We start from the raw sequence: 24,834 nt of genomic DNA, 5'->3' as shown, positions 1-24,834 counted from the left end.
TATTTTTAGTGTTCATTCTTTTATAATCTTTTGTTGAAGAGCAGGTTAACCCAACACACCAATGATGTCCATGGCAGCCATCAGACCAATTCCCTCCAAACCATTTGGTTACAAAGCGACTAAGCTATCTACCGGACCACCAGAGCTTGCTGATGGCCGGGCAGACTGCAGGGAGAAAAAAAGAAAAAACTCCTTGATTATCTGGTCCCTGTTAGAGATATTCTTCTATATAGAAAATCTATAAAGGTCCCCAAATAATTCATCCTTGCAGATGGAGCAAAAGAACTCTTCTCCAGAATTATTTCCCAACCATGGGAAAGAAGACTGGACAAGGTCTCTTGAAAGAGAAAGGATGACATCTGATCATATATGATCCAGAATCCCCCTTGCAATATTCCCGAGATCTACAAGTCCTTCTAGGATGACAAAACTCAGAAACTTGAGAAGATAACGATTGTGGGAACAAAAATACACATCCTTCAGGTCTATGTTCGATATGAACAGGCCCTTCTTGAACCAAAGGAGAATGGATACTTCTTTGAAGGTCAGAACCTGAGAGAACTTGAGGAAATACCTAGATCTCGTACCCAGACTGGAACCATTATTCCCAAAGATGAAGATCTTGAACCCAGTTCAAGGAATGCTTCTCATCAAACCTGGATTGCAGATACTCTAGGAGAATATATACTGGAAGATTGTGGAGCTAGAGTTGATCCACTAGAAAGTATGCACTTATAGCACTCTGGTGCCCAGACTCGAAGGCAAAACTTCACAGATTTAAATTAAAATTTAACTTTTATTATTACTTTTAAAATTTATGTTAGAACAACAAACAACATTCAAACAATTAAAATCCCAAATGTAAGATAGAACCAAGATAATAGTAAATGTGATACTTTATTATCAGTACCTAGGTATCACTGTACAATAAATAATCTCCTCCAATGCCTATATATTCAATTAGTCAGATATAGTATCTAGCTTAGTAGGATGGGATATAGTGGCAAATCACTAGTATGTAAATAACATCAGAAGGGTTAATAGGGCATCTGGATATCTGGGCATACTATATGCTCCACTATACTAGTCTGTTAGGATTTAGGTTTAACAGCTCATGACTTGTTGCTATCGTATTATCCTCTTTGAGGGTGTATTCCTCCTGTCTGATCTGTCAGACTGATGTGGGTGTTTTAACGTCCTAATCCTGTCTTGAATAGACTGTATTTAGCTAAAATAGGATGGATATTCGCAATCAGAAGATTCTGATATGTGCTGGGTTGTACTAATTCTCACTAGTATAAACATACGTATATCACAATAGGGCGAGTACTAAATCATTGCGTGTATTGACATGCGTTTATGATATATAATACTAGTTTGGATATATTCAAGCTGATGTTATGAAATTAATCTGCCGTATTCCGGCTGTTATATATGAAATTCCGGTGGTAAAGAATATCTCGATGTTATATTATATGTACATGTACTGATATCACTTGTTGGTTTATTATGCCATTAATAGGTCAACAGTAAATTTCTCTCTTTACTGTGCAGTGCACATAGATAATGTCCGTTATTATTGTCCTTGTTGGATTTTCCCATATGTTCACCTACGATTTCACTATTATTGTGTTATGTACAGTGGCACTTGTCTTTAGCATATCTCTAGACTTTGTATGCTATTATTGAGTCAAGGTAAACATATTTAAAATGTGCTATACTGCACGTGCATGGGTTAAATACTGTTGCAGCGGTATCAATATTCTTTAGTAACTGTATCTTTCAGTTATCCCGTATGTGATTACAATGTTACTATTTATCAAGTTTGTATGTTGTTATTCAGCCAGCAGTCGGTGTCTTAATGAGCTGGTATATGTTATCCAATATTCTTTGCTTTTAGCCCTGTTAATCTAAAATCCACAGGTATCGGTAAGTTTGTATTCACCTTTTGTTTTATGTTCGATGTATCTACTAGGTTAAAAATGACCAATATTTGACCAAAGAGAATTACCCTTACGAAGTATTATTCAGCACATGAAGAGGTTAATCACTATTACAAGTAAATTTCTACTAATATCAGTTTTTGATAATATCGAATAACCATGAGTTTTATTACTCTTTTAGCATATAGATTGCACTGTGAGCAATAACGCTTGTGCGCCGTATAACTGCCAAAATTACCTATTTTTATTCGGCCAAACAAATAGTTTGTAGATTTCGCAAGCGTTAGTTAGTAAATATTGGTGACCAAACACCCTGCTACTGTGCGTACCAATGATGTTTATTACTGAGTTACCACCTAAATATCCCCTGTATCATATCATTATAATATTGTGATTTGGCATTAGATTTATAAAGGTTTTATCTTAAAGGGACATGCCACCCACATTTTTTCTTTTATGATTTAGAAAGAGAATGCAATTTTAAACATCTTTCTAATTTACTTATATTATCTAATTTGTTTTATTCTCTTGATATTCTTTGATGAAAAGCATATCTAGATATGCTCACTAGCTGCTGATTGGTTGCTGCACATAGAAGCCTCGTGTGATTGGCTCACCATGTGCATTGCTTTTTCTTCAACTAAGGATATTTAAAAAATGAAGCAAAATAAATAATGGAAGTAAATTGTAATGTTGTTTAATTTTCTATTCTCTATCTGAATCATAAAAACAAAATTTATGCTTACCTGATGAATTTCTTTCTCTTGTGGTGTATCCAGTCCACGGGTTCATCCATTACTTGTGGGATATTCTCCTTCCCAACAGGAAGTTGCAAGAGGACACCCACAGCAGAGCTGTCTATATAACTCCTCCCCTAACTGCCACCCCCAGTCATTCGACCGAAGACAAGCAAGAAAAAGGAGAAACTATAGGGTGCAGTGGTGACTGTAGTTTAAAAATAAAAAAACACCTGCCTTAAAGTGACAGGGCGGGCCGTGGGCACCACTGCCTGCAAGACCTTTCTCCCAAAAATAGCCTCCGAGGAAGCAAAAGTATCAAATTTGTAGAGATTAGAAAAAGTATGAAGCGAAGACCAAGTCGCCGCCTTACAAATCTTTTCAACAGAGGCCTCATTTTTAAAAGCCCATGTGGAAGCTACCGCTCTAGTGGAATGAGCTGTAATTCTTTCAGGAGGCTGCTGGCCAGCAGTCTCATAAGCTAAACGGATTAAACTTCTCAGCCAAAAAGAAAGAGAAGATGCCGAAGCCTTTTGGCTTCTCCTCTGTCCAGAGTAGACAACAAACAATGCAGATGTTTGACGAAAATCCTTAGTAGCTTCTAAATAAAACTTTAAAGCACGAACCACGTCAAGATTGTGTAAAAGACATTCCTTCTTTGAAGAAGGATTAGGACACAGTGACGGAACTACAATCTCCTGATTGATATTCTTATTAGATACCACTTTAGGAAGAAATCCAGGTTTGGTACGCAACACTACCTTATCTGTATGGAATATCAGATAAGGGGAATCACACTGTAAGGCAGATAACTCTGAAACTCTTCGAGCCGAAGAGATAGCTACCAAAAACAGAACTTTCCAAGATAAAAGCTTGATATCTATGGAATGCAGAGGTTCAAACGGAACCCCTTGAAGAACTTTAAGAACTAAATTTAAACTCCATGGCGGAGCAACAGGTTTAAACACAGGCTTGATTCTAACTAAAGCCTGGCAAAACGCCTGAACGTCTGGAACATCTGCCAGACGCTTGTGCAGAAGAATAGACAGAGCAGAAATCTGTCCCTTTAAGGAACTAGCTGACAATCCCTTCTCCAATCCTTCTTGGAGAAAGGATAATATCCTAGGAATCCTGACTTTACTCCATGAGTAACCCTTGGATTCACACCAATGAAGATATTTACACCATATCTTATGATAGATTTTCCTGGTGACAGGCTTTCGAGCCTGAATTAAGGTATCAATGACCGACTCGGAGAAACCACGTTTTGATAAAATCAAGCGTTCAATCTACAAGCAGTCAGCCGCAGAGAAATTAGATTTGGATGTTTGAATGGACCTTGGAGTAGAAGGTCCTGCCTCAGCGGCAGAGTCCATGGTGGAAGGGATGACATGTCCACCAGATCTGCATACCAAGTCCTGCGTGGCCACGCAGGTGCTATCAAAATCACGAAGCTCTCTCCTGCTTGATCTTGGCAATCAGGCAAGGGAGGAGAGGAAATGGTGGGAACACATAAGCCAGGCTGAAGGACCAGGGCACTGCTAGAGCATCTATCAGCGCTGCCTGGGGATCCCTTGACCTGGACCTGTAACAGGGAAGCTTGGCGTTCTGACGAGACGCCATCAGATCCACTTCTGGTTTGCCCCATAGTTGAATCAGCTGGGCAAATACCTCCGGATGGAGCTCCCACTCCCCCGGATGAAAAGTCTGCCGACTTAGAAAATCCGTCTCCCAGTTCTCTACTCCTGGGATATGGATAGCTGAGAGATGGCAAGAGTGAACCTTTGCCCATAGAATTATCTTTGAAACCTCCAACATTGCCAGGGGGCTTCTTGCACCCCCCTGATGGTTGATATAGGCTACAGTCGTGATATTGTCTGACTGAAATCTGATGAACCTGACCGCAGCTAGTTGAGGCCAAGCCTGAAGAACATTGAATATCGCTCTCAGTTCCAGAATGTTTATCGGAAGGAGGGCTTCCTCCTGAGTCCACGAACCCTGAGCCTTCAGGGAGTTCCAGACTGCGCCCCAGCCCAGAAGGCTGGCATCTGTCGTGACTATAGTCCACTCTGGCCTGCCGAAACTCATTCCCCTGGACAGATGGACCCGAGAGAACCACCAGAGAAGAGAATCCCTGGTCTCTTGATCCAGATTTAGCAGAGGGGACAAATCTGTGTAATTGCCATTCCACTGATTGAGCATGCAAAGTTGCAGTGGTCTGAGATGAAGGCGGGCAAACAGAACTATGTCCATTGCCGCTACCATTAGGCCGATTACTTCCATACACTGAGCCACTGACGGCCGAGAAGTGGAATGAAAAGCAAGGCAGGAAGATAGAAGCTTTGATAACCTGACCTCTGTCAGAAAAATTTTCATTTCTACTGAATCTATCAGTGTTCCTAGGAAGGAAACGCTTGTGAGAGGGGAGAGAGAACTCTTTTCTTTGTTCACCTTCCACCCGTGAGACCTCAGAAAAGCCAGAACAATGTCCATATGGGATATGGCGATTTGAAAAGTCGACACCTGTATCAGAATGTTGTCTAGGTAAGGAGCCACCGCTATGCCCCGTGGCCTTAGAACCTCCAGTAGGGACCCTAGAACCTTCGTAAAGATTCTTGGTGCAGTGGCTAACCCGAAGGGAAGAGCCACAAACTGGTAATGCCCGTCTAAGAAGGCGAACCTGAGGAACTGATGATGATCTCTGTGAATCGGAATGTGGACATAAGCATCCTTTAAGTCCATGGTAGTCATATATTGACCCTCCTGGATAATAGGGAGGATGGCTCGGATAGTCTCCATCTTGAAGGATGGGACCCTGAGAAATTTGTTTAGGATCTTGAGATCCAAGATTGGTCTGAAAGTTCCCTCTTTTTTGGGAACTATAAACAGATTTGAATAGAAGCCCTGCCCCTGTTCCTCCCTTGGAACTGGGTGGATCACTCCCATAACCAGCAGGTCTTGAAGACAACGTAAGAATGCCTCTCTTTATCTGGTTTACAGATAATTGTGAGAGATGAAATCTCCCCTTGGGAGATGAAGCTTTGAAGTCCAGAAGATATCCCTGGGAAACAATCTTTAATGCCCAGGGATCCTGGACGTCTCTTGCCCAAGCCTGGGCGAAGAGAGAGAGAGTCTGCCCCCCACTAGATCCGGTCCCGGATCGGGGGCTACTCCTTCATGCTGTCTTAAAGGCAGCCGCAGGTTTCTTGGCCTGCTTCCCCCCTTATTCCAAGCCTGGTTAGGTCTCCAGCCTGGTTTGGACTGGGCGAAATTTCCCTCTTGTTTTGCATTAGAGGAAACTGAAGCTGCGCCACTCTTGAAGTTTCGAAAGGAACGAAAATTATTCTGTTTGGTCCTTAACTTATTGGACCTATCCTGAGGAAGGGCGTGACCTTTTCCTCCAGTAATATCAGAAATGATCTCCTTCAGACCGGGCCCGAATAGGGTCTGTCCCTAGAAGGGGATGTTAAGAAGCTTAGACTTTGAAGTAACGTCTGCTGACCAGGACTTAAAGGGACATGCCACCCTCATTTTTTCTTTTCTGATTTAGAAAGAGAATGCAATTTTAAACATCTTTTAAATTTACTTATATTATCTAATTTGTTTTATTCTCTTGATATTCTTTGATAAAAAGCATATCTAGATATGCTCACTAGCTGCTGATTGGTTGCTGCACATAGAAGCCTCGTGTGATTGGCTCACCATGTGCATTGCTATTTCTTCAACTAAGGATATTTAAAAAATGAAGCAAAATAAATAATGGAAGTAAATTGTAATGTTGTTTAAATTTCTATTCTCTATCTTAATCATGAAAGAAAGATTTTGGGTTTAGTGGCCCTTTAAGCCATAGTGCCCTATGCGCCAAAATGGCAAAACCTGAATTCTTAGCCGTTAGCTTGGCTAAATGAAAAATGGCGTCAGAAATAAAGGCGTTAGCTAACTTAAGAGCTTTAATCCTGTCTAGAATATCATCTGACGGGGTCTCTACCTGTAGAGCCTCCTCAAGAGACTCAAACCAAAAAGCCGCTGCAGCAGTAACTGGGGCAATACATGCAAGAGGCTGGAGAATAAAACCTTGATGTATAAAAATTTTCTTAAAGAGACCCAATTTTTTATCCATAGGATCTAGGAAAGCACAACTGTCCTCGACGGGGATAGTTGTACGCTTAGCTAGGGTGGAGACTGCTCCCTCCACCTTAGGAACCGTCTGCCACGAGTCCCGTATCGTGGCATCTATGGGAAACATCTTTTTAAAAGCAGGAGTGGGAGAGAACGGCACGCCTTCCCTGAGTCTGAAATGTCACCCACAGATAGATGCTCACCTGCCTCGGCTTCTGAGCATTGTGAGGGTATATCGGACACAGGCAATAAAGCATCAGAAAGCTCTGTATTAATTCTAGCCCCAGAGCTGTCTCGCTTTCCTTGTAGCCCTGGCAGTTTGGAGAATACCTCTGTGAAGGTAGCATTCATAACTGCCGCCATGTCCTGTAAGGTAAAAGAATTAGACGCACTAGATGTACTTGGCGTCACTTGGCGTCACTTGAGCGGGAGTTATAGGTTCTGACACATGGGGAGAGTTAGATAGCATAATCTCCCTCTTTTTAGACAGAGAATCCCCTGGAGATAAATCTTCAATGGGAGACATGAGACTCAGAAGGAAATCTTTATAGAAAAAAAACATAATTTATGCTTACCTGATAAATTCCTTTCTCCTGTAGTGTGGTCAGTCCACGGGTCATCATTACTTCTGGGATATTAACTCCTCCCCAACAGGAAGTGCAAGAGGATCACCCAGCAGAGCTGCTATATAGCTCCTCCCCTCTACGTCACACCCAGTCATTCGACCGAGAACCAACGAGAAAGGAGAAGCCAAAGGGTGCAGTGGTGACTGGAGTATAATTTAAAAATTTAGACCTGCCATAAAAACAGGGCGGGCCGTGGACTGACCACACTACAGGAGAAAGGAATTTATCAGGTAAGCATAAATTATGTTTTCTCCTGTTAAGTGTGGTCAGTCCACGGGTCATCATTACTTCTGGGATACCAATACCAAAGCTAAAGTACACGGATGACGGGAGGGACAGGCAGGATCTTTATACGGAAGGAACCACTGCCTGAAGAACCTTTCTCCCAAAAACAGCCTCCGAAGAAGCAAAAGTGTCAAATTTGTAAAATTTGGAAAAAGTATGAAGAGAAGACCAAGTTGCAGCCTTGCAAATCTGTTCAACAGAAGCCTCATTCTTAAAGGCCCAAGTGGAAGCCACAGCTCTAGTAGAATGAGCTGTAATTCTTTCAGGAGGCTGCTGTCCAGCAGTCTCATAAGCTAAACGTATTATGCTACGAAGCCAAAAAGAGAGAGAGGTAGCAGAAGCTTTTTGACCTCTCCTCTGACCAGAATAAACGACAAACAGGGAAGACGTTTGTCGAAAATCCTTAGTTGCCTGTAGATAAAATTTCAGGGCACGGACTACATCTAGATTGTGTAGAAGACGTTCCTTCTTCGAAGAAGGATTAGGACACAAAGATGGAACAACAATCTCTTGATTGATATTCCTGTTAGTGACCACCTTAGGTAAGAACCCAGGTTTAGTACGCAGAACTACCTTGTCTGAATGAAAAATCAGATAAGGAGAATCACAATGTAAGGCAGATAACTCAGAGACTCTTCGAGCCGAGGAAATAGCCATTAAAAACAGAACTTTCCAAGATAACAATTTGATATCAATGGAATGAAGGGGTTCAAACGGAACACCCTGTAAAACATTAAGAACTAAGTTCAAACTCCATGGTGGAGCAACAGTTTTAAACACAGGCTTAATCCTGGCCAAAGCCTGACAAAAAGCCTGAACGTCTGGAACCTCTGACAGACGTTTGTGTAAAAGAATGGACAGAGCTGAAATCTGTCCCTTTAAGGAACTAGCGGATAAACCCTTTTCTAAACCTTCTTGTAGAAAAGACAATATCCTAGGAATCCTAACCTTACTCCATGAGTAACTTTTGGATTCGCACCAATATAAGTATTTACGCCATATTTTATGGTAAATCTTTCTGGTAACAGGCTTCCTAGCCTGTATTAAGGTATCAATTACTGACTCAGAAAAACCACGTTTTGATAAAATCAAGCGTTCAATTTCCAAGCAGTCAGCTTCAGAGAAATTAGATTTTGATGTTTGAAGGGACCCTGGATCAGAAGGTCCTGTCTCAGAGGCAGAGACCAAGGTGGACAGGATGACATGTCCACTAGATCTGCATACCAAGTCCTGCGTGGCCACGCAGGCGCTATTAGAATCACCGATGCTCTCTCCTGTTTGATTCTGGCAATCAATCGAGGAAGCATCGGGAAGGGTGGAAACACATAAGCCATCCCGAAGGTCCAAGGTGCTGTCAAGGCATCTATCAGAACCGCTCCCGGATCCCTGGATCTGGACCCGTAACAAGGAAGCTTGGCGTTCTGTCGAGACGCCATGAGATCTATCTCTGGTTTGCCCCAACGTCGAAGTATTTGGGCAAAGACCTCCGGATGAAGCTCCCACTCCCCCAGATGAAAAGTCTGACGACTTAGGAAATCCGCCTCCCAGTTCTCCACTCCCGGGATGTGGATTGCTGACAGGTGGCAAGAGTGAGACTCTGCCCAGCGAATTATCTTTGATACTTCCATCATCGCTAGGGAGCTTCTTGTCCCTCCTTGATGGTTGATGTAAGCTACAGTCGTGATGTTGTCCGACTGAAACCTGATGAACCCCCGAGTTGTTAACTGGGACTGCTCTCAACTCCAGAATGTTTATTGGCAGGAGACTCTCCTCCTGAGTCCATGATCCCTGAGCCTTCAGAGAATTCCAGACAGCGCCCCAACCTAGTAGGCTGGCGTCTGTTGTTACAATTGTCCAATCTGGCCTGCTGAATGGCATCCCCCTGGACAGATGTGGCCGAGAAAGCCACCATAGAAGAGAATTTCTGGTCTCTTGATCCAGATTCAGAGTAGGGGACAAATCTGAGTAATCCCCATTCCACTGACTTAGCATGCACAATTGCAGCGGTCTGAGATGTAGGCGTGCAAAGGGTACTATGTCCATTGCCGCTACCATTAAGCCGATCACCTCCATGCATTGAGCCACTGACGGGTGTTGAATGGAATGAAGGACACGGCATGCATTTTGAAGTTTTGTTAACCTGTCTTCTGTCAGGTAGATCTTCATTTCTACAGAATCTATAAGAGTCCCCAAGAAGGGAACTCTTGTGAGTGGAAAGAGAGAACTCTTCTTTTCGTTCACCTTCCATCCATGCGACCTTAGAAACGCCAGTACTAACTCTGTATGAGACCTGGCAGTTTGAAAGCTTGAAGCTTGTATCAGAATGTCGTCTAGGTACGGAGCTACCGAAATTCCTCGCGGTCTTAGTACCGCCAGAAGAGCACCCAGAACCTTTGTGAAGATTCTTGGAGCCGTAGCCAATCCGAACAGAAGAGCTACAAACTGGTAATGCCTGTCTAGGAAGGCAAACCTTAGATACCGGTAATGATCTTTGTGAATCGGTATGTGAAGGTAAGCATCCTTTAAATCCACTGTGGTCATGTACTGACCCTTTTGGATCATGGGTAGGATTGTCCGAATAGTTTCCATTTTGAACGATGGAACTCTTAGGAATTTGTTTAGGATCTTTAAATCCAAGATTGGCCTGAAGGTTCCCTCTTTTTTGGGAACCACAAACAGATTTGAGTAAAACCCCTGGCCATGTTCCGACCGCGGAACCGGATGGATCACTCCCATTAGTAAAAGATCTTGTACACAGCGTGGGCGAAGAGAGAAAGTCTGCCCCCCACTAGATCCGTTCCCGGATCGGGGGCCCTCAATTCATGCTGTCTTAGGGGCAGCAGCAGGTTTTCTGGCCTGCTTGCCCTTGTTCCAGGACTGGTTGGGTCTCCAGCCTTGTCTGTAGCGAGCAACAGCTCCTTCCTAAGAGGAAGTTGATGCTGCTCCTGCCTTGAAATTACGAAAGGAACGAAAATTAGACTGTCTAGCCTTAGGTTTGGCTCTGTCTTGAGGCAGGGCATGGCCTTTACCTCCTGTAATGTCAGCGAAAATTTCTTTCAAACCGGGCCCGAATAAGGTCTGCCCTTTGAGAGGTATGTTAAGTAATTTAGATTTAGAAGTAACGTCAGCTGACCAGGATTTTAGCCACAGTGCTCTGCGTGCCTGAATGGCGAATCCGGAATTCTTAGCCGTAAGTTTGGTTAAATGTACTACGGTATCTGAAACAAATGAATTAGCTAGCTTAAGTGTTTTAAGCTTGCTTGAAATCTCATCTATAGTTATTGAGTCAAGAGTCTCTTCCAGGGACTCGGACCAAAAAGCGGCCGCGGCCGTGACAGACGCAATACATGCAAGGGGTTGCAATATAAAACCTTGTTGAACAAACATTTTCTTAAGGTAACCCTCTAATTTTTTATCCATTGGATCTGAAAAGGCACAGCTATCCTCCACCGGGATAGTGGTACGCTTAGCCAGAGTAGAAACCGCTCCCTCCACCTTAGGGACAGTCTGCCATAAGTCCCGTGTGGTGGCGTCTATTGGAAACATTTTTCTAAACACAGAAGGGGGGGAAAAGGGTACACCGGGCCTATCCCACTCCTTAGTAATTATCTCTGTAAGCCTCTTAGGTATAGGAAATACGTCAGTACTCGCCGGTACCGCATAGTATCTATCCAGCCTACATAATTTCTCTGGGATTGCAACGGTGTTACAATCATTCAGAGCTGCTAATACCTCCCCTAACAGTACATGGAGGTTTTCGAGCTTAAACTTAAAATTAGAAATGTCTGAATCCATTCTATTGGGATCAGAACCGTTACCTGCAGATTGAAGCTCTCCGTCTTCATGTTCTGCATACTGTGACGCAATATCAGACATGGCCCTATTATTAACAGCGCACTCTGTTCTCACCCCAGAGTGATCACGCTTACCTCTAAGTTCTGGTAATTTAGACAAAACCTCAGTCATAACATTAGCCATATCCTGTAATGTGATTTGTAATGGCCGCCCTGATGTACTCGGCGCTACAATATCACGCACCTGCCGAGCGGGAGATGCAGGTACTGACACGTAAGGCGAGTTAGTCGGCATAACTCTCCCCTCGTTGTTTGGTGAATGATGTTCAATTTGTACAGATTGACTTTTATTTAAAGTAACATCAATACAATTAGTACATACATTTCTATTGGGCTCCACTTTGGCTTTAGCACATATAGCACAGAGATATTCCTCTGAGTCAGACATGTTTAACACACTAGCAATTAAACTAGCAAACTTGGAAATACTTTTCAATTCAATTTACAAATAATATGAAAAAAAACGTACTGTGCCTTTAAGAAGCACAGAAAAAAGTTATGACAGTTGAGTAACAATAAACCGGAGAAACTATAACATCAATTCTTTCCGGTAAAAACACAATTTTAGCAAAGGATTGCCCCCATTAGTAATGGATAACTAACCCTGAATAGCAGAAAAAATGTACAGAATATAAACGTTTTTTATCACAGTCAAAAGCACAATCTCACAGGTCTGCTGTGAGTGATTACCTCCCTCAAACTAACTTTTGAAGACCCTTGAGCTCTGTAGAGACGAACCGGATCATGCAGGGAAGAAAACAGACTTGTGACTGAATTTTCTGATGCGTAGCAAAAGCGCCAAAATAGGCCCCTCCCCCTCACACACAACAGTGAGGGAGATCAGTAAACTGTCTTAAATTAAATAAAACGACCGCCAAGTGGAAAAAAACAGTGCCCAAAACAATTTTTCACCCAGTACCTCAGATAATTAAACGATTTAACATGCCAGCAAAAACGTTTAACATCAAATAAATGAAATGTCATTAGAAAGCCTGTTGCTAGTCGTTCCCACTGCAAGTTAGGCTAAAGTCTTATGCATACAGTATTATTCCAGTGAAGTGCCATTCCCCAGAATACTGAAGTGTAAATATACATACATGACAGCCTGATACCAGTTGCTACTACTGTATTTAAGGCTGAACTTACATTATATCGGTATTGGCAGTATTTTCTCAGTCAATTCCATTCTCAAAAAATAATATGCTGCTACATACCTCTTTGCAGGTTAACCTGCCCGCTGTCCCCTGATCTGAAGTTTACCTCACTCCTCAGATGGCCGAGAACAGCAAGATGATATTAACTACGCCGGCTAAAATCATACAAAAACTCAGGTAGATTCTTCTTCAAATTCTACCTGAGAGGGAACAACACACTCCGGTGCTGTTTTAAAATAACAAACTTTTGATTGAAGGTATAAAACTAAGTATAATCACCACAGTCCTCTCACACATCCTATCTATTAGTTGGGTGCAAGAGAATGACTGGGTGTGACGTAGAGGGGAGGAGCTATATAGCAGCTCTGCTGGGTGATCCTCTTGCACTTCCTGTTGGGGAGGAGTTAATATCCCAGAAGTAATGATGACCCGTGGACTGACCACACTTAACAGGAGAAATACATCTAACCAGTATAGAGGGCTCTGAAAGGAAAATTCAGGTAGCACTATATAATTATATTTCAAAATTGCAGAGGAGCATGAAAAAAAAAAAGAGAAAACTTTATTATTGTTAAAAAAATACACACAAAAATAAAGGACAAAGAAAACTTATTTTTTTAGGAACAGATCCCTGATCAAACTTAGTACATAAATAAAAATCCCCTGCATTATTTGATGCGTTAAGATAATTGATTCCAAACCGGTTGTTTATCACTAACAACAGTGGTTTACCTAAAGGAGGATTTAACTTCATGCAGATAAATCCCCACACCGGCCGTTCAATAGAACATGTGTGTTACACTATACCAATGTGTCAATAAGCCCTTAATAACTGTCGCCTAGATTACGAGTTTTGCGGTAAGTTGAAAAAGCAGTGTTAACAGGTCCTAACGCTGCTTTTTTACGCCCGCTGCTATTACAAGTCTTGCAGGTATAGGTGTACCGCACACTTTTTTGGCCTTACCGCAAAACAATTTACGTAAATTTCGTAAAGGCTTTTTTCTATGGGAATTTCATAACGCCGGTATTACGAGTTTGTCCTGGGAGGCCTAAAAGTGAGAAGTGAGCGGTACACTCTCTACCGCCAAGATTCCTAGCGCATTTTAAAGTCAGTAGTTATGAGTTTTACGCTACAAAGCTGTAGCATAAAACTCATAACTAAAGTGCTAAAAAGTACACTAACACTCATAAACTACCTATTAACCCCTAAACCGAGGCCCTCCCACATCGCAAACACTATAATAAAAATATTAACCCCTAATCTGCCGCTCTGGACATCGCCGCCACTAGAACATATTAACCCCTAAACCGTTGCACTCATGCCTCGCAAACACTAGTTAAATATTATTAACACCTTATTAACCCCTAATCTGCCGCCCCTAACATCGCCGCCACCTACATTATACTTATTAACCCCTAATCTGCCGTCCCCAACGTGGCCGCCACTATTCTAAATTTATTAACCTTTTAAACCTAAGTCTAACCCTAACCCTGACACCCCCTAACAAATATAATTAAAATAAAACTAAATAAAATTCCTATCATTACCTAAATTATTCCTATTTAAAACTAAATACTTGCCTATAAAATAAACTCTAAGCTAGCTACAATATAACTAATAGTTACATTGTATCTAGCTTATGGTTTATTTTTATTTTACAGGCAAGTTTGTATTTATTTTAACCAAGTAGAATAGTTACTAAATAGTTATTAACTATTTAATAACTACCTAGCTAAAATAAATACAAATTTACCTGTAAAATAAAACCTAACCTAAGTTACACTAACACCTAACACTACAATTAAATAACTTACATAAATTAAATACAATTAAATAAATTAAATACAATTAGCTAAATTACAAAAAAAACACTAAATTATAGAAAATAATAAACAAATTAAAAGATATTTAAACTAATTACACCTAATCTAAGAGCCCTATCAAAATAAAAAAGCCCCCCCCCCCCAAAATAAAAAAAACCCTAGCCTAAACTAAAGGGGCTTTTGCGGGGCATTGCCCCAAAGAAATCAGCTCTTTTACCTGATAAAGAAATACGAACAACCCCCCCAACAGTAAAACCCACCACCCACACAACCAACCCCCCAAATAAAACCCTAACTAAAAAAAAACTAAGCTCCTCATTGCCCTGAAAAGGGCATTTGTATGGGCATTGCCCTTAAAAGGGCATTTAGCTCTATTGCTGCCCAAAGCCCTAACCTAAAAATAAAACCCACCCAATACACCCTTAAAAATCCTAACACTAACCCCCGAAGATTCACTTACCGGGAGAAGTTTTCATCCAAGCGACAAGATGTCCTCAACAAAGCCGGCAGAAGTGGTCCTCCAGACAGGCAGAAGTCTTCACCCAGACGGCATCGTCTATCTTCATCCTTCCGACGCGGAGCGGCTCCATCTTCAAGACATCCTCTTCTTCCGACGTCCCTTAGATTCCGATTGGCTGATAGAATTCGATCAGCCAATCGGAAATAAGGTTGAAAAAATCCTATTGGCTGATGCAATCAGCCAATAGGATTGAACTTCAATCCTACTGGCTGATCCAATCAGCCAATAGGATTGAGCTTGCGTTCTATTGGCTGTTCCAATTAGCCAATAGAACGCAAGCTCAATCCTATTGGCTGATTGGATCAGCCAATAGGATTGAAGTTCAATCCTATTGGCTGATTGCATCAGCCAATATGATTTTTTCAACCTTAATTCCAATTGGCTGATAGAATTCTATCAGCCAATCGGAATCTAAGGGACCTTCATTCAGCAAGAAGACGTCGGAAGAAGAGGAGGATGCTCCACGCCGGATGTCTTGAAGATGGAGCCACTCCGCGTCGGAAGGATGAAGACAGAAGATGCCGTCTAGGTGAAGACTTCTGCCCGTCTGGAGGACCACTTCTGCCGGCTTCGTTGAGGACATCTTGCCACTTGGATGAAGATTTCTCCCGGTAAGTGAATCTTTGGGGGTTAGTGTTCCCATTTCAGGGCAATGGGGAGCTTAGGTTTTTTTAGTTAGGGCTTTATTTGGGGGGTTGGTTGTGTGGGTGGTGGGTTTTACTGTTGGAGGGGTTGTTTGTATTTCTTTTTCAGGTAAAAGAGCCGATTTCTTTGGGGCAATGCCCCGCAAAAGGCCCTTTTAAGGGCTATTGATAGTTTAGTTTAGCTTAGGTTTTTTTTATTTTGGGGGGGGGGGTTTATTTTGATAGGGCTCTTAGATTAGGTGTAATTAGTTTAAATATCTTGTAATTAGTTTTTTTTATTTTCTGTAATTTAGTGTATGTTTGTTTTTGTAATTTAGCTAATTGTATTTAATTTATTTAATTGTATTTCATTTATGTAAGTTATATAATTGTAGTGTAGTGTTAGGTGTTATGGTAACTTAGGTTAGGTTTTATTTTACAGGTAAATTTGTATTTATTTTAGCTAGGTAGTTATTAAATAGTTAATAACTATTTGGTAACTATTCTACTTAGTTAAAATAAATACAAACTTGCCTGTAAAATAAAAATAAACCCTAAGCTAGATACAATGTAACCATTAGTTATATTGTAGGTAGCTTAGGGTTTTTTTTATAGGTAAGTATTTCGTTTTAAATAGGAATAATTTAGGTAATGAAAGGAATATTCTTTAAATTTATTTTAATTATATTTAAGTTATGGGGTGTTAGGGTTAGACTTAGGTTTAGGGGTTAATAAATTTAGAATAGTGGCGGTGATGTTGGGGACGGCAGATTAGGGGTTAATAATGATAATGTCGGTGTCGGCGATGTTGGGGGCAGCAGATTAGGGGTTAATAAGTGTAAGATTAGGGGTGTTTAGACTCAGGGTTCATGTTAGGGTGTTAGGTGTAAACTTAAAAAGTGTTTCCCCATAGGAATCAATGGGGCTGCGTTACGGAGCTTTACGCTGCTTTTTTGCAGGTGTTAGACTTTTTCTCAGCCGGCTCTCCCCATTGATGTCTATATGGAAATCGTGCACGAGCACGTACAACCAACTCACCACTGACTTAAGCAGCGCTGGTATTGGAGTGCGGTATGGAGCACAAGTATGCTCTACGCTCACTTCTTGCCTGTTAACGCCGGGTTTATAAAAACCGGTAATACCAGCGCTGCGGGTAAGTGAGTGGTGAGAATAATCTGCAAGTTAGCACTGCAACCCTCATAACGCAAGACTCGTAATCTACCCGTGTGTTACTTGGGGCCTATTGCCCTGGCGCAGGACATAGAAATATATCTGCACATTGCTGAAAACCTGAGTCTATACTGACTCTGCAGTCAAGCCGACTCAGAGAGCTACCACAGAAGATCGCCGCTCCGATCTCAACCGGAGCAAAGATGGGGCCAGGCAACTTGCTTAAGGAACAGCCCAAAATGGCGCCGCTCCTCTTACTACAAAAAAGGAGGCGGAGACATACCCAGAACGGCATAGAGATGAAGCGCGCAAAAATGGCGTTTCATCCTGCCGATAATAAAGAGCACTGGTCACTTCTAAAAATAAAACGGATCCCATATTTTTTGCAGAGATCTGAACAAGGAGAAACAGGAATACTAAGCAATAGAGGCTCTATTGCTCTATACTCGCTCAGACCGATAATAAAGAGCACTTTCCCTGATAGTACTCCCCCCATATTAATGGCGCCAGGTCGTCAGCAAAAGCGCCCTACTCTTTACAATAAAAACTGAACATAAACGCTGAGTCTCAAAAAGGGTTGACTCCTTGCCTTGCAGGAGATTAACCCTAAAGTCTCCACTATCATAAAAACATATAGTGCTTGCACGCTGCCAGAAAACCCCCTTCCTAAGGAGTTTGTGTCCCAAATAAATGACAGGATAATATTAGAGTCCTTAACTCCTTCAGTGCCAGTCTTCTTCCCCAGAAGACAAAAAGGCACTTACCTGTACATCTAGTTGTCCGGAAGGAGGACGACTCACCTGGTATGGAAGGATGCCACTCCTTACAGAGACCTGTGACAAAAAAAAAAAGATCAAAGTAAACCTACTTTGGCTGTCTATACAAGGGCAGCAACATGTTAGAAAAATGCAGTGAGCCCCAGCTCACAAGTTCCTAGCTGCTTTAAAGCCACCACTGCCCTACTGAAGAGACTGACGTGGAGCATGGCTACACCGAATCTGAGAGGATAGATCAGAGTAAACCTACTCTGGTTACAAAATAAAGAAAAATCTTGATTGAAGCGGAATAATCAGATACAACAAACTTCACCTCCTCCATGCACCGCAGGCAAAGAGAATGACTGGGGTTTGTGGGTAGGGAAGCGATACTTAACAGCTTTGCTGTGGTGCTCTTTGCATCCTCCTGCTGGTCAGAATGATATTCCCAACAGTAATTGATGATGGTCCATGGACTCACCGTGTCATTAGAAAGAAAAGATCTAAAAAAAAGTAAAAAAATAAATAAAAATAAAATATTAATGTATATTTATTGAATTCAATTTACAGGACATGTGTGCAATTGACCATTTTATATCACCATATTAAAGGGTTTTACTAAACACCATTTTTTTTCTTTAATGGTTTAGACAGAACAGGCAATTTTTAACCAACTTTCTAATTTACTCCTATAATCAATTTATAATTCGTTCTCTTGCTATCTAGTTAAAAAAGTAGAAATGTAAAGCTTAGCAGCTGGCCCATTTTTGATTCAGAACCTGGGTTATACTTGCTTATTGGTGGCTAAATGTAGCATAAACCTCTGATAGTAATACTTGCCAAACTAGGGACAGGCTGAAAGGTGCAAGACAGAAGCACTCAGTATCCCAGGGTTGTCTTGAAAATATGCAACAAAATATAAAGTGAAAAATATAGTTGTGTTTGTCTTTTTGCACCACACAGACCAGTTATAGATATGGGCTGTTTATGCACTATGGGAGAGGACTCTGAAATTGCATTCACGTATATATTTAATGACATCAAACTGTTGAGGTACCTAGCTTCTTCAAGTACTGCTCCCATTACTCTGAATTTCTGATCATCCTTGGCATCTTCATTAATGTCTGTTCCACCAAATATTGTTCCAAACGGTATTATATTCCCTGCAATCAAAACAATTACAATGTTATCTTTTCAAACAGCATATGCATTCATTCATCTACATTTTTCGTCTATGATAGAGACACAGACACAGACAGAGAGAGAGAGAAAGAGAGAGAGAGAGAAAGAGAGAGAGACACACACACAGACAGACAGAGAGAGACAGACAGACAGAGTGACAGAGCGAGAGAGTGAAAACAGAGTGTGAGAGTGACAGAGAGAGAGAATAAAAGACAGAGTGCGACAGAGAGAGAGCGACAGAGAGAGAGAACGCGACAGAGAGAGAGCGCGAAAGAGAGAGAGAGAGCGCGACAGAGAGAGAGAGAGCGCGACAGAGAGAGAGAGCGCGACAGAGAGAGAGAGAGCGCGACAGAGAGAGAGAGCGCGACAGAGAGAGAGAGAGCGCGACAGAGAGAGAGAGCGCGACAGAGAGAGAGAGCGCGACAGAGAGAGAGAGCGCGACAGAGAGAGAGAGCGCGACAGAGAGAGAGAGCGCGACAGAGAGAGAGAGAGCGCACGACAGAGAGAGAGAGAGCGCACGACAGAGAGAGAGAGAGCGCGACAGAGAGAGAGAGAGCGCGACAGAGAGAGAGAGAGCGCGACAGAGAGAGAGAGAGCGCGACAGAGAGAGAGAGAGCGCGACAGAGAGAGAGAGAGCGCGACAGAGAGAGAGAGAGCGCGACAGAGAGAGAGAGAGCGCGACAGAGAGAGCGCGACAGAGAGAGAGAGAGCGCGACAGAGAGAGAGAGAGCGCGACAGAGAGAGAGAGAGCGCGACAGAGAGAGCGCGCGACAGAGAGAGCGCGCGACAGAGAGACAGAGAGAGACAGAGAGAGACAGAGAGAGAGAGAAAGAGAGACAGAGAGAGAGAAAGAGAGAGAAAGAGAGAGCGAGAGATAGAGAGAGAGAACACGACAGAGAGAGAGCGCTTGAGAGAGAGAGCATGACAGATAGAAAGAGAGAGCGAGAGTGCGACAGAGAGCGAGAGTGCGACAGAGAGAGAGAGAGAGACAAAGAGAGAGAGAGAGAGAGAGAGAGAGACACAGAGAGAGAGAGAGAGCGTGCGAGAGAGAGAGCGGAGAGAGCGAAAGTGAAAAGATAGAGGTTGTTACTCATTTTTTGACATGATCTGTATCTGATATCCTACAAAGCAGAAAAACATAAATTATGCTTATCCGATTATCTCTGATGAAGCGCATGTGCGAAACGAGTCAGATAACAGGAGCTGCACACCATTGAGGTCTCCTACCTGAACGAATAAATCCTGTCTTGCACTGGCTATCTGGTCCCGGTCATCCTTCATGTATAAATTATGCTTACCTGATAATTTCCTTTTCTTCTGATGAAAAGAGTCCACAGCTGCGTTCATTACTTTTGGGAAATAAGAACCTGGCCACCAGGAGGAGGCAAAGACAACCCAGCCAAAGGCTTAAATACTCCTCCCATTCCCCTCATTCATTACATTGGGGAAAACAATACCCAAGCTATAGAATGCAAAGACTGGAGGGTACAATAGGTGGCCCATACTGAACCTCTACCCAATTTAAAAAAAAACCATAATTTATGCTTACCTGATAAATTTATTTCTCTTGTGGTGAATCCAGTCCACGGATCATCCATTACTTGTGGGATATTCTCCTTCCCAACAGGAAGTTGCAAGAGGATCACCCACAGCAGAGCTGCTATATAGCTCCTCCCCTAACTGCCATATCCAGTCATTTGACCGAAACAAGCCGAGAAAGGAGAAACCATAGGGTGCAGTGGTGACTGTAGTTTAAATTAAAATTTAGACCTGCCTTAAAAAGACAGGGCAGGCCGTGGACTGGATACACCACAAGAGAAATAAATTTATCAGGTAAGCATAAATTATGTTTTCTCTTGTAAGGTGTATCCAGTCCACGGATCATCCATTACTTGTGGGATACCAATACCAAAGCTAAAGTACACGGATGAAGGGAGGGACAAGGCAGGCTTAAATGGAAGGAACCACTGTTTGTAGAACCTTTCTCCCAAAAATAGCCTCCGAAGAAGCAAAAGTATCAAATTTGTAAAATTTTGAAAAGGTATGAAGCGAAGACCAATTTGCCGCCTTGCAAATCTGTTCAACAGAAGCCTCATTCTTAAAGGCCCAGGTGGAAGCCACAGCTCTAGTAGAATGAGCTGTAATTCTTTCAGGGGGCTGCTGTCCAGCATTCTCATAGGCTAAGCGTATTACGCTCCGAAGCCAAAAAGAAAGAGAGGTTGCCAAAGCTTTTTGACCTCTCCTCTGTCCAGAGTAAACAACAAACAGTGTAGATGTTTGGCGAAAATCTTTAGTCGCTTGTAAGTAAAACTTTAAAGCACGGACTACGTTCAAATTATGTAAAAGACGTTCCTTCTTTGAAGAAGGAATAGGACACAATGATGGAACAACAATCTCTTGATTGATATTCTTGTTAGAAACTACCTTAGGTAAAAACCCAGGTTTTGTACGCAGAACTACTTTATCTGAATGGAAAATCAGATAAGGAGAATCACATTGTAAGGCAGATAACTCAGAGACTCTCCGAGCCGAGGAAATAGCCATCAAAAACAGAACTTTCCAAGATAAAAGTTTAATATCAATGGAATGAAGGGGTTCAAACGGAACCCCTTGAAGAACTTTAAGAACCAAGTTTAAGCTCCATGGGGGAGCAACAGGTTTAAACACAGGCTTAATTATAACCAAAGCCTGACAAAAAGCTTGAACGTCTGGAACTTCTGCCAGACGCTTGTGCAAAAGAATAGACAGAGCAGAAATCTGTCCCTTTAAAGAACTAGCTGATAATCCTTTTTCCAAACCCTCTTGGAGAAAGGACAATATCCTAGGAATCCTAACCTTACTCCATGAGTAATTCTTGGATTCACACCAATAAAGGTATTTACGCCATATCTAATGGTAGATTTTCCAGGTAACAGGCTTTCGTGCCTGTATAAGGGTATCAATGACTGACTTGGAGAAGCCACGCTTTGATAAAATCAAGCGTTCAATCTCCATGCAGTCAGTCTCAGAGAAATTAGATTCGGATGATTGAAAGGACCTTGTAGTAGAAGGTCTTGTCTCAGAGGCAGGGTCCATGGTGGAAAGGATGACATGTCCACTAGGTCTGCATACCAGGTCCTGCGTGGCCACGCAGGCTCTATCAAGATCACCGATGCTCTCTCCTGTTTGATTTTGGCAATCAGTCGAGGGAGCAGAGGAAACGGTGGAAACACATAAGCCAGGTTGAAGAACCAAGGCGCTGCTAGAGCATCTATCAGTGCCGCTTCTGGGTCCCTGGATCTGGATCCGTAACAAGGAAGCTTGGCGTTCTGGTGAGACGCCATGAGATCCAGTTCTGGTTTGCCCCAACGATGAACCAATTGAGCAAACACCTCCGGATGGAGTTCCCACTCCCCCGGATGAAAAGTCTGACGACTTAGAAAATCCGCCTCCCAGTTCTCTACACCTGGGATATGGATTGCTGATGGTGGCAAGAGTGAGTCTCTGCCCAGCGAATTATCTTGGAGACTTCTAACATTGCTAGGGAACTCCTGGTTCCCCTTGATGGTTGATGTAAGCCACAGTCGTGATGTTGTCCGACTGAAATCTGATGAACCTCAGGGTTGCTAACTGAGGCCAAGCTAGAAGAGCATTGAATATTGCTCTTAACTCCAGAATATTTATTGGGAGGAGTTTCTCCTCCTGAGTCCACGATCCCTGAGCCTTCAGGGAATTCCAGACTGCACCTCAACCTAGAAGGCTGGCATCTGTTGTTACAATTGTCCAATCTGGCCTGCGAAAGGTCATACCTTTGGACAGATGGACCCGAGAAAGCCACCAGAGAAGAGAATCTCTGGTCTCTTGATCCAGATTTAGCAGAGGGGACAAATCTGTGTAATCCCCATTCCACTGACTGAGCATGCATAATTGCAGCGGTGTGAGATGTAGGCGCGCAAATGGCACTATGTCCATCGCCGCTACCATCAAGCCGATTACTTCCATACACTGAGCCACCGAAGGGCGCGGAATAGAATGAAGAACACGGCAAGATTCTAGAAGCTTTGATAACCTGGATTCTGTCAGGTAAATCTTTATTTCTACAGAATCTATCAGAGTCCCTAGGAAGGAGACTCTTGTGAGTGGGGATAGAGAACTCTTTTCCTCGTTCACCTTCCACCCATGTGACCTCAGAAATGCCAGAACTATGTCCGTATGTGACTTGGCAATCTGAAAGCTTGGCGCCTGTATCAGGATGTCGTCCAGATAAGGGGACACTGATATACCTCGCGGTCTTAGAACCGCCAGAAGCGATCCCAGAACCTTTGTAAAGATTCTTGGAGCTGTAGCTAACCCGAAGGGAACAGCCACAAACTGGTAATGCCTGTCTAGAAAGGCAAACCTTAGGAACCGATGATGATCTTTGTGAATCGGTATGTGAAGGTAAGCATCCTTCAAATCCACTGTGGTCATGTACTGACCCTCCTGGATCATAGGTAGGATGGTCCGAATAGTTTCCATTTTGAACAATGGAACTCTGAGGAATTTGTTTAAGATCTTTAGATCCAAAATGGGTCTGAAGGTTCCCTCTTTTTTGGGAACCACAAACAGATTTGAAAAAAAGCCCTGTCCCTGTTCCGTCTGTGGAACTGGACAGATCACTCCCATAACTAGGAGGTCTTGCACACAGCGTAAGAATGCCTCTTTCTTTATCTGGTTTACAGATAATCTCGAAAGGTGAAATCTCCCTTGTGGGGGGGAAGCTTTGAAGTCCAGAAGATATCCCTGAGATATGATCTCCAACGCCCAGGGATCCTGAACATCTCCTGCCCACGCCTGGGCGAAGAGAGAAAGTCTGCCCCCTACTAGATCCGTTACCGGATAGGGTGCCGTTCCTTCATGCCGTCTTAGAGGCAGCAGCAGGCTTTCTGGCCTGCTTGCCTTTGTTCCAGGACTGGTTAGGTTTCCCGCCCGGCTTGGATTGAGCAAAAGTTCCCTCTTATTTTGTAGCAGAGGAAGTTGATGCTGCACCTGCCTTGAAATTTCGAAAGGCACGAAAATTAGACTGTTTGGGCCTTGATTTGGCCCTGTCCTGAGGAAGGGTATGACCCTTACCTCCAGTAATGTCAGCAATAACTTCCTTCAAACCAGGCCCGAATAGGGTCTGCCCCTTGAAGGGAATGTTGAGTAATTTAGACTTTGAAGTCACGTCAGCTGACCAAGATTTAAGCCATAGCGCCCTACGCGCCTGGATGGCGAATCCAGAATTCTTAGCCGTTAGTTTAGTCAAATGAACAATGGCATCAGAAACAAAAGAATTAGCTAGCTTAAGAGTTCTAAGCTTGTCAAGTATTTCAGTCAATGGAGTAGCTGTCTGAAAGGCCTCTTCCAGAGACTCAAACCAGAACGCCGCAGCAGCAGTGACAGGCGCAATGCATGCAAGGGGCTGCAGGATAAAACCTTGTTGAATAAATATTTTCTTAAGGTAACCTTCTAATTTTTTATCCATTGGATCTGAAAAAGCACAACTGTCCTCGACAGGGATAGTGGTACGCTTTGCTAAAGTAGAAACTGCTCCATCCACCTTAGGAACCGTCTTCCATAAGTCCCGTGTGGTGGCGTCTATTGGAAAAAAAAATCTAAAAATAGGAGGAGGGGAAAACGGCACACCGGGTCTATCCCACTCCTTATTAATAATTTCTGTAAACCTTTTAGGAATTGGAAAAACATCAGTACACACCGGCACTGCATAGTATTTATCCAGTCTACACAATTTCTCTGGCACTGTAATTGTGTCACAGTCATTCAGAGCAGCTAATACCTCCCCAAGCAATACACGGAGGTTCTCAAGCTTAAATTTAAAAGTAGAAATATCTGAATCAGGTTTCCCCGAATCAGAAATGTCACCCACAGACTGAAGTTCTCCTTCCTCAGCTTCTGCATATTGTGACGCAGTATCAGACATAGGCCTTAAAGCATCTGCGCGCTCTGTATGACGTCTAACCCCAGAGCTATCGCGCTTTCCTCTGAATTCAGGCAGTCTGGCTAATACCGCTGACAGGGTAT

General features: G+C 42.7%; 1 protein-coding gene across 2 annotated transcripts in view; it reads right to left on the bottom strand.

The window, feature by feature from the left end:
* GLT1D1 (glycosyltransferase 1 domain containing 1) overlaps positions 1-24,834 on the bottom strand; it is a 708,692-nt gene that overhangs the window by 585,075 nt on the left and 98,783 nt on the right. For both annotated transcript variants that reach the window (XM_053701853.1, XM_053701854.1), the window contains exon 3: positions 18,668-18,773. In XM_053701853.1, the coding sequence (XP_053557828.1) occupies positions 18,668-18,773 (106 nt within the window). The remainder of the gene's footprint in view (positions 1-18,667; positions 18,774-24,834) is intronic.

The sequence above is a fragment of the Bombina bombina genome, chromosome 2, assembly GCF_027579735.1.
Source record: "Bombina bombina isolate aBomBom1 chromosome 2, aBomBom1.pri, whole genome shotgun sequence".
In the NCBI taxonomy this organism is placed as follows: Eukaryota; Metazoa; Chordata; class Amphibia; order Anura; family Bombinatoridae; genus Bombina; species Bombina bombina.
The sequence above is the reverse complement of the archived record's forward strand: the minus strand, read 5'-3'. Positions and strand labels throughout refer to the sequence as shown.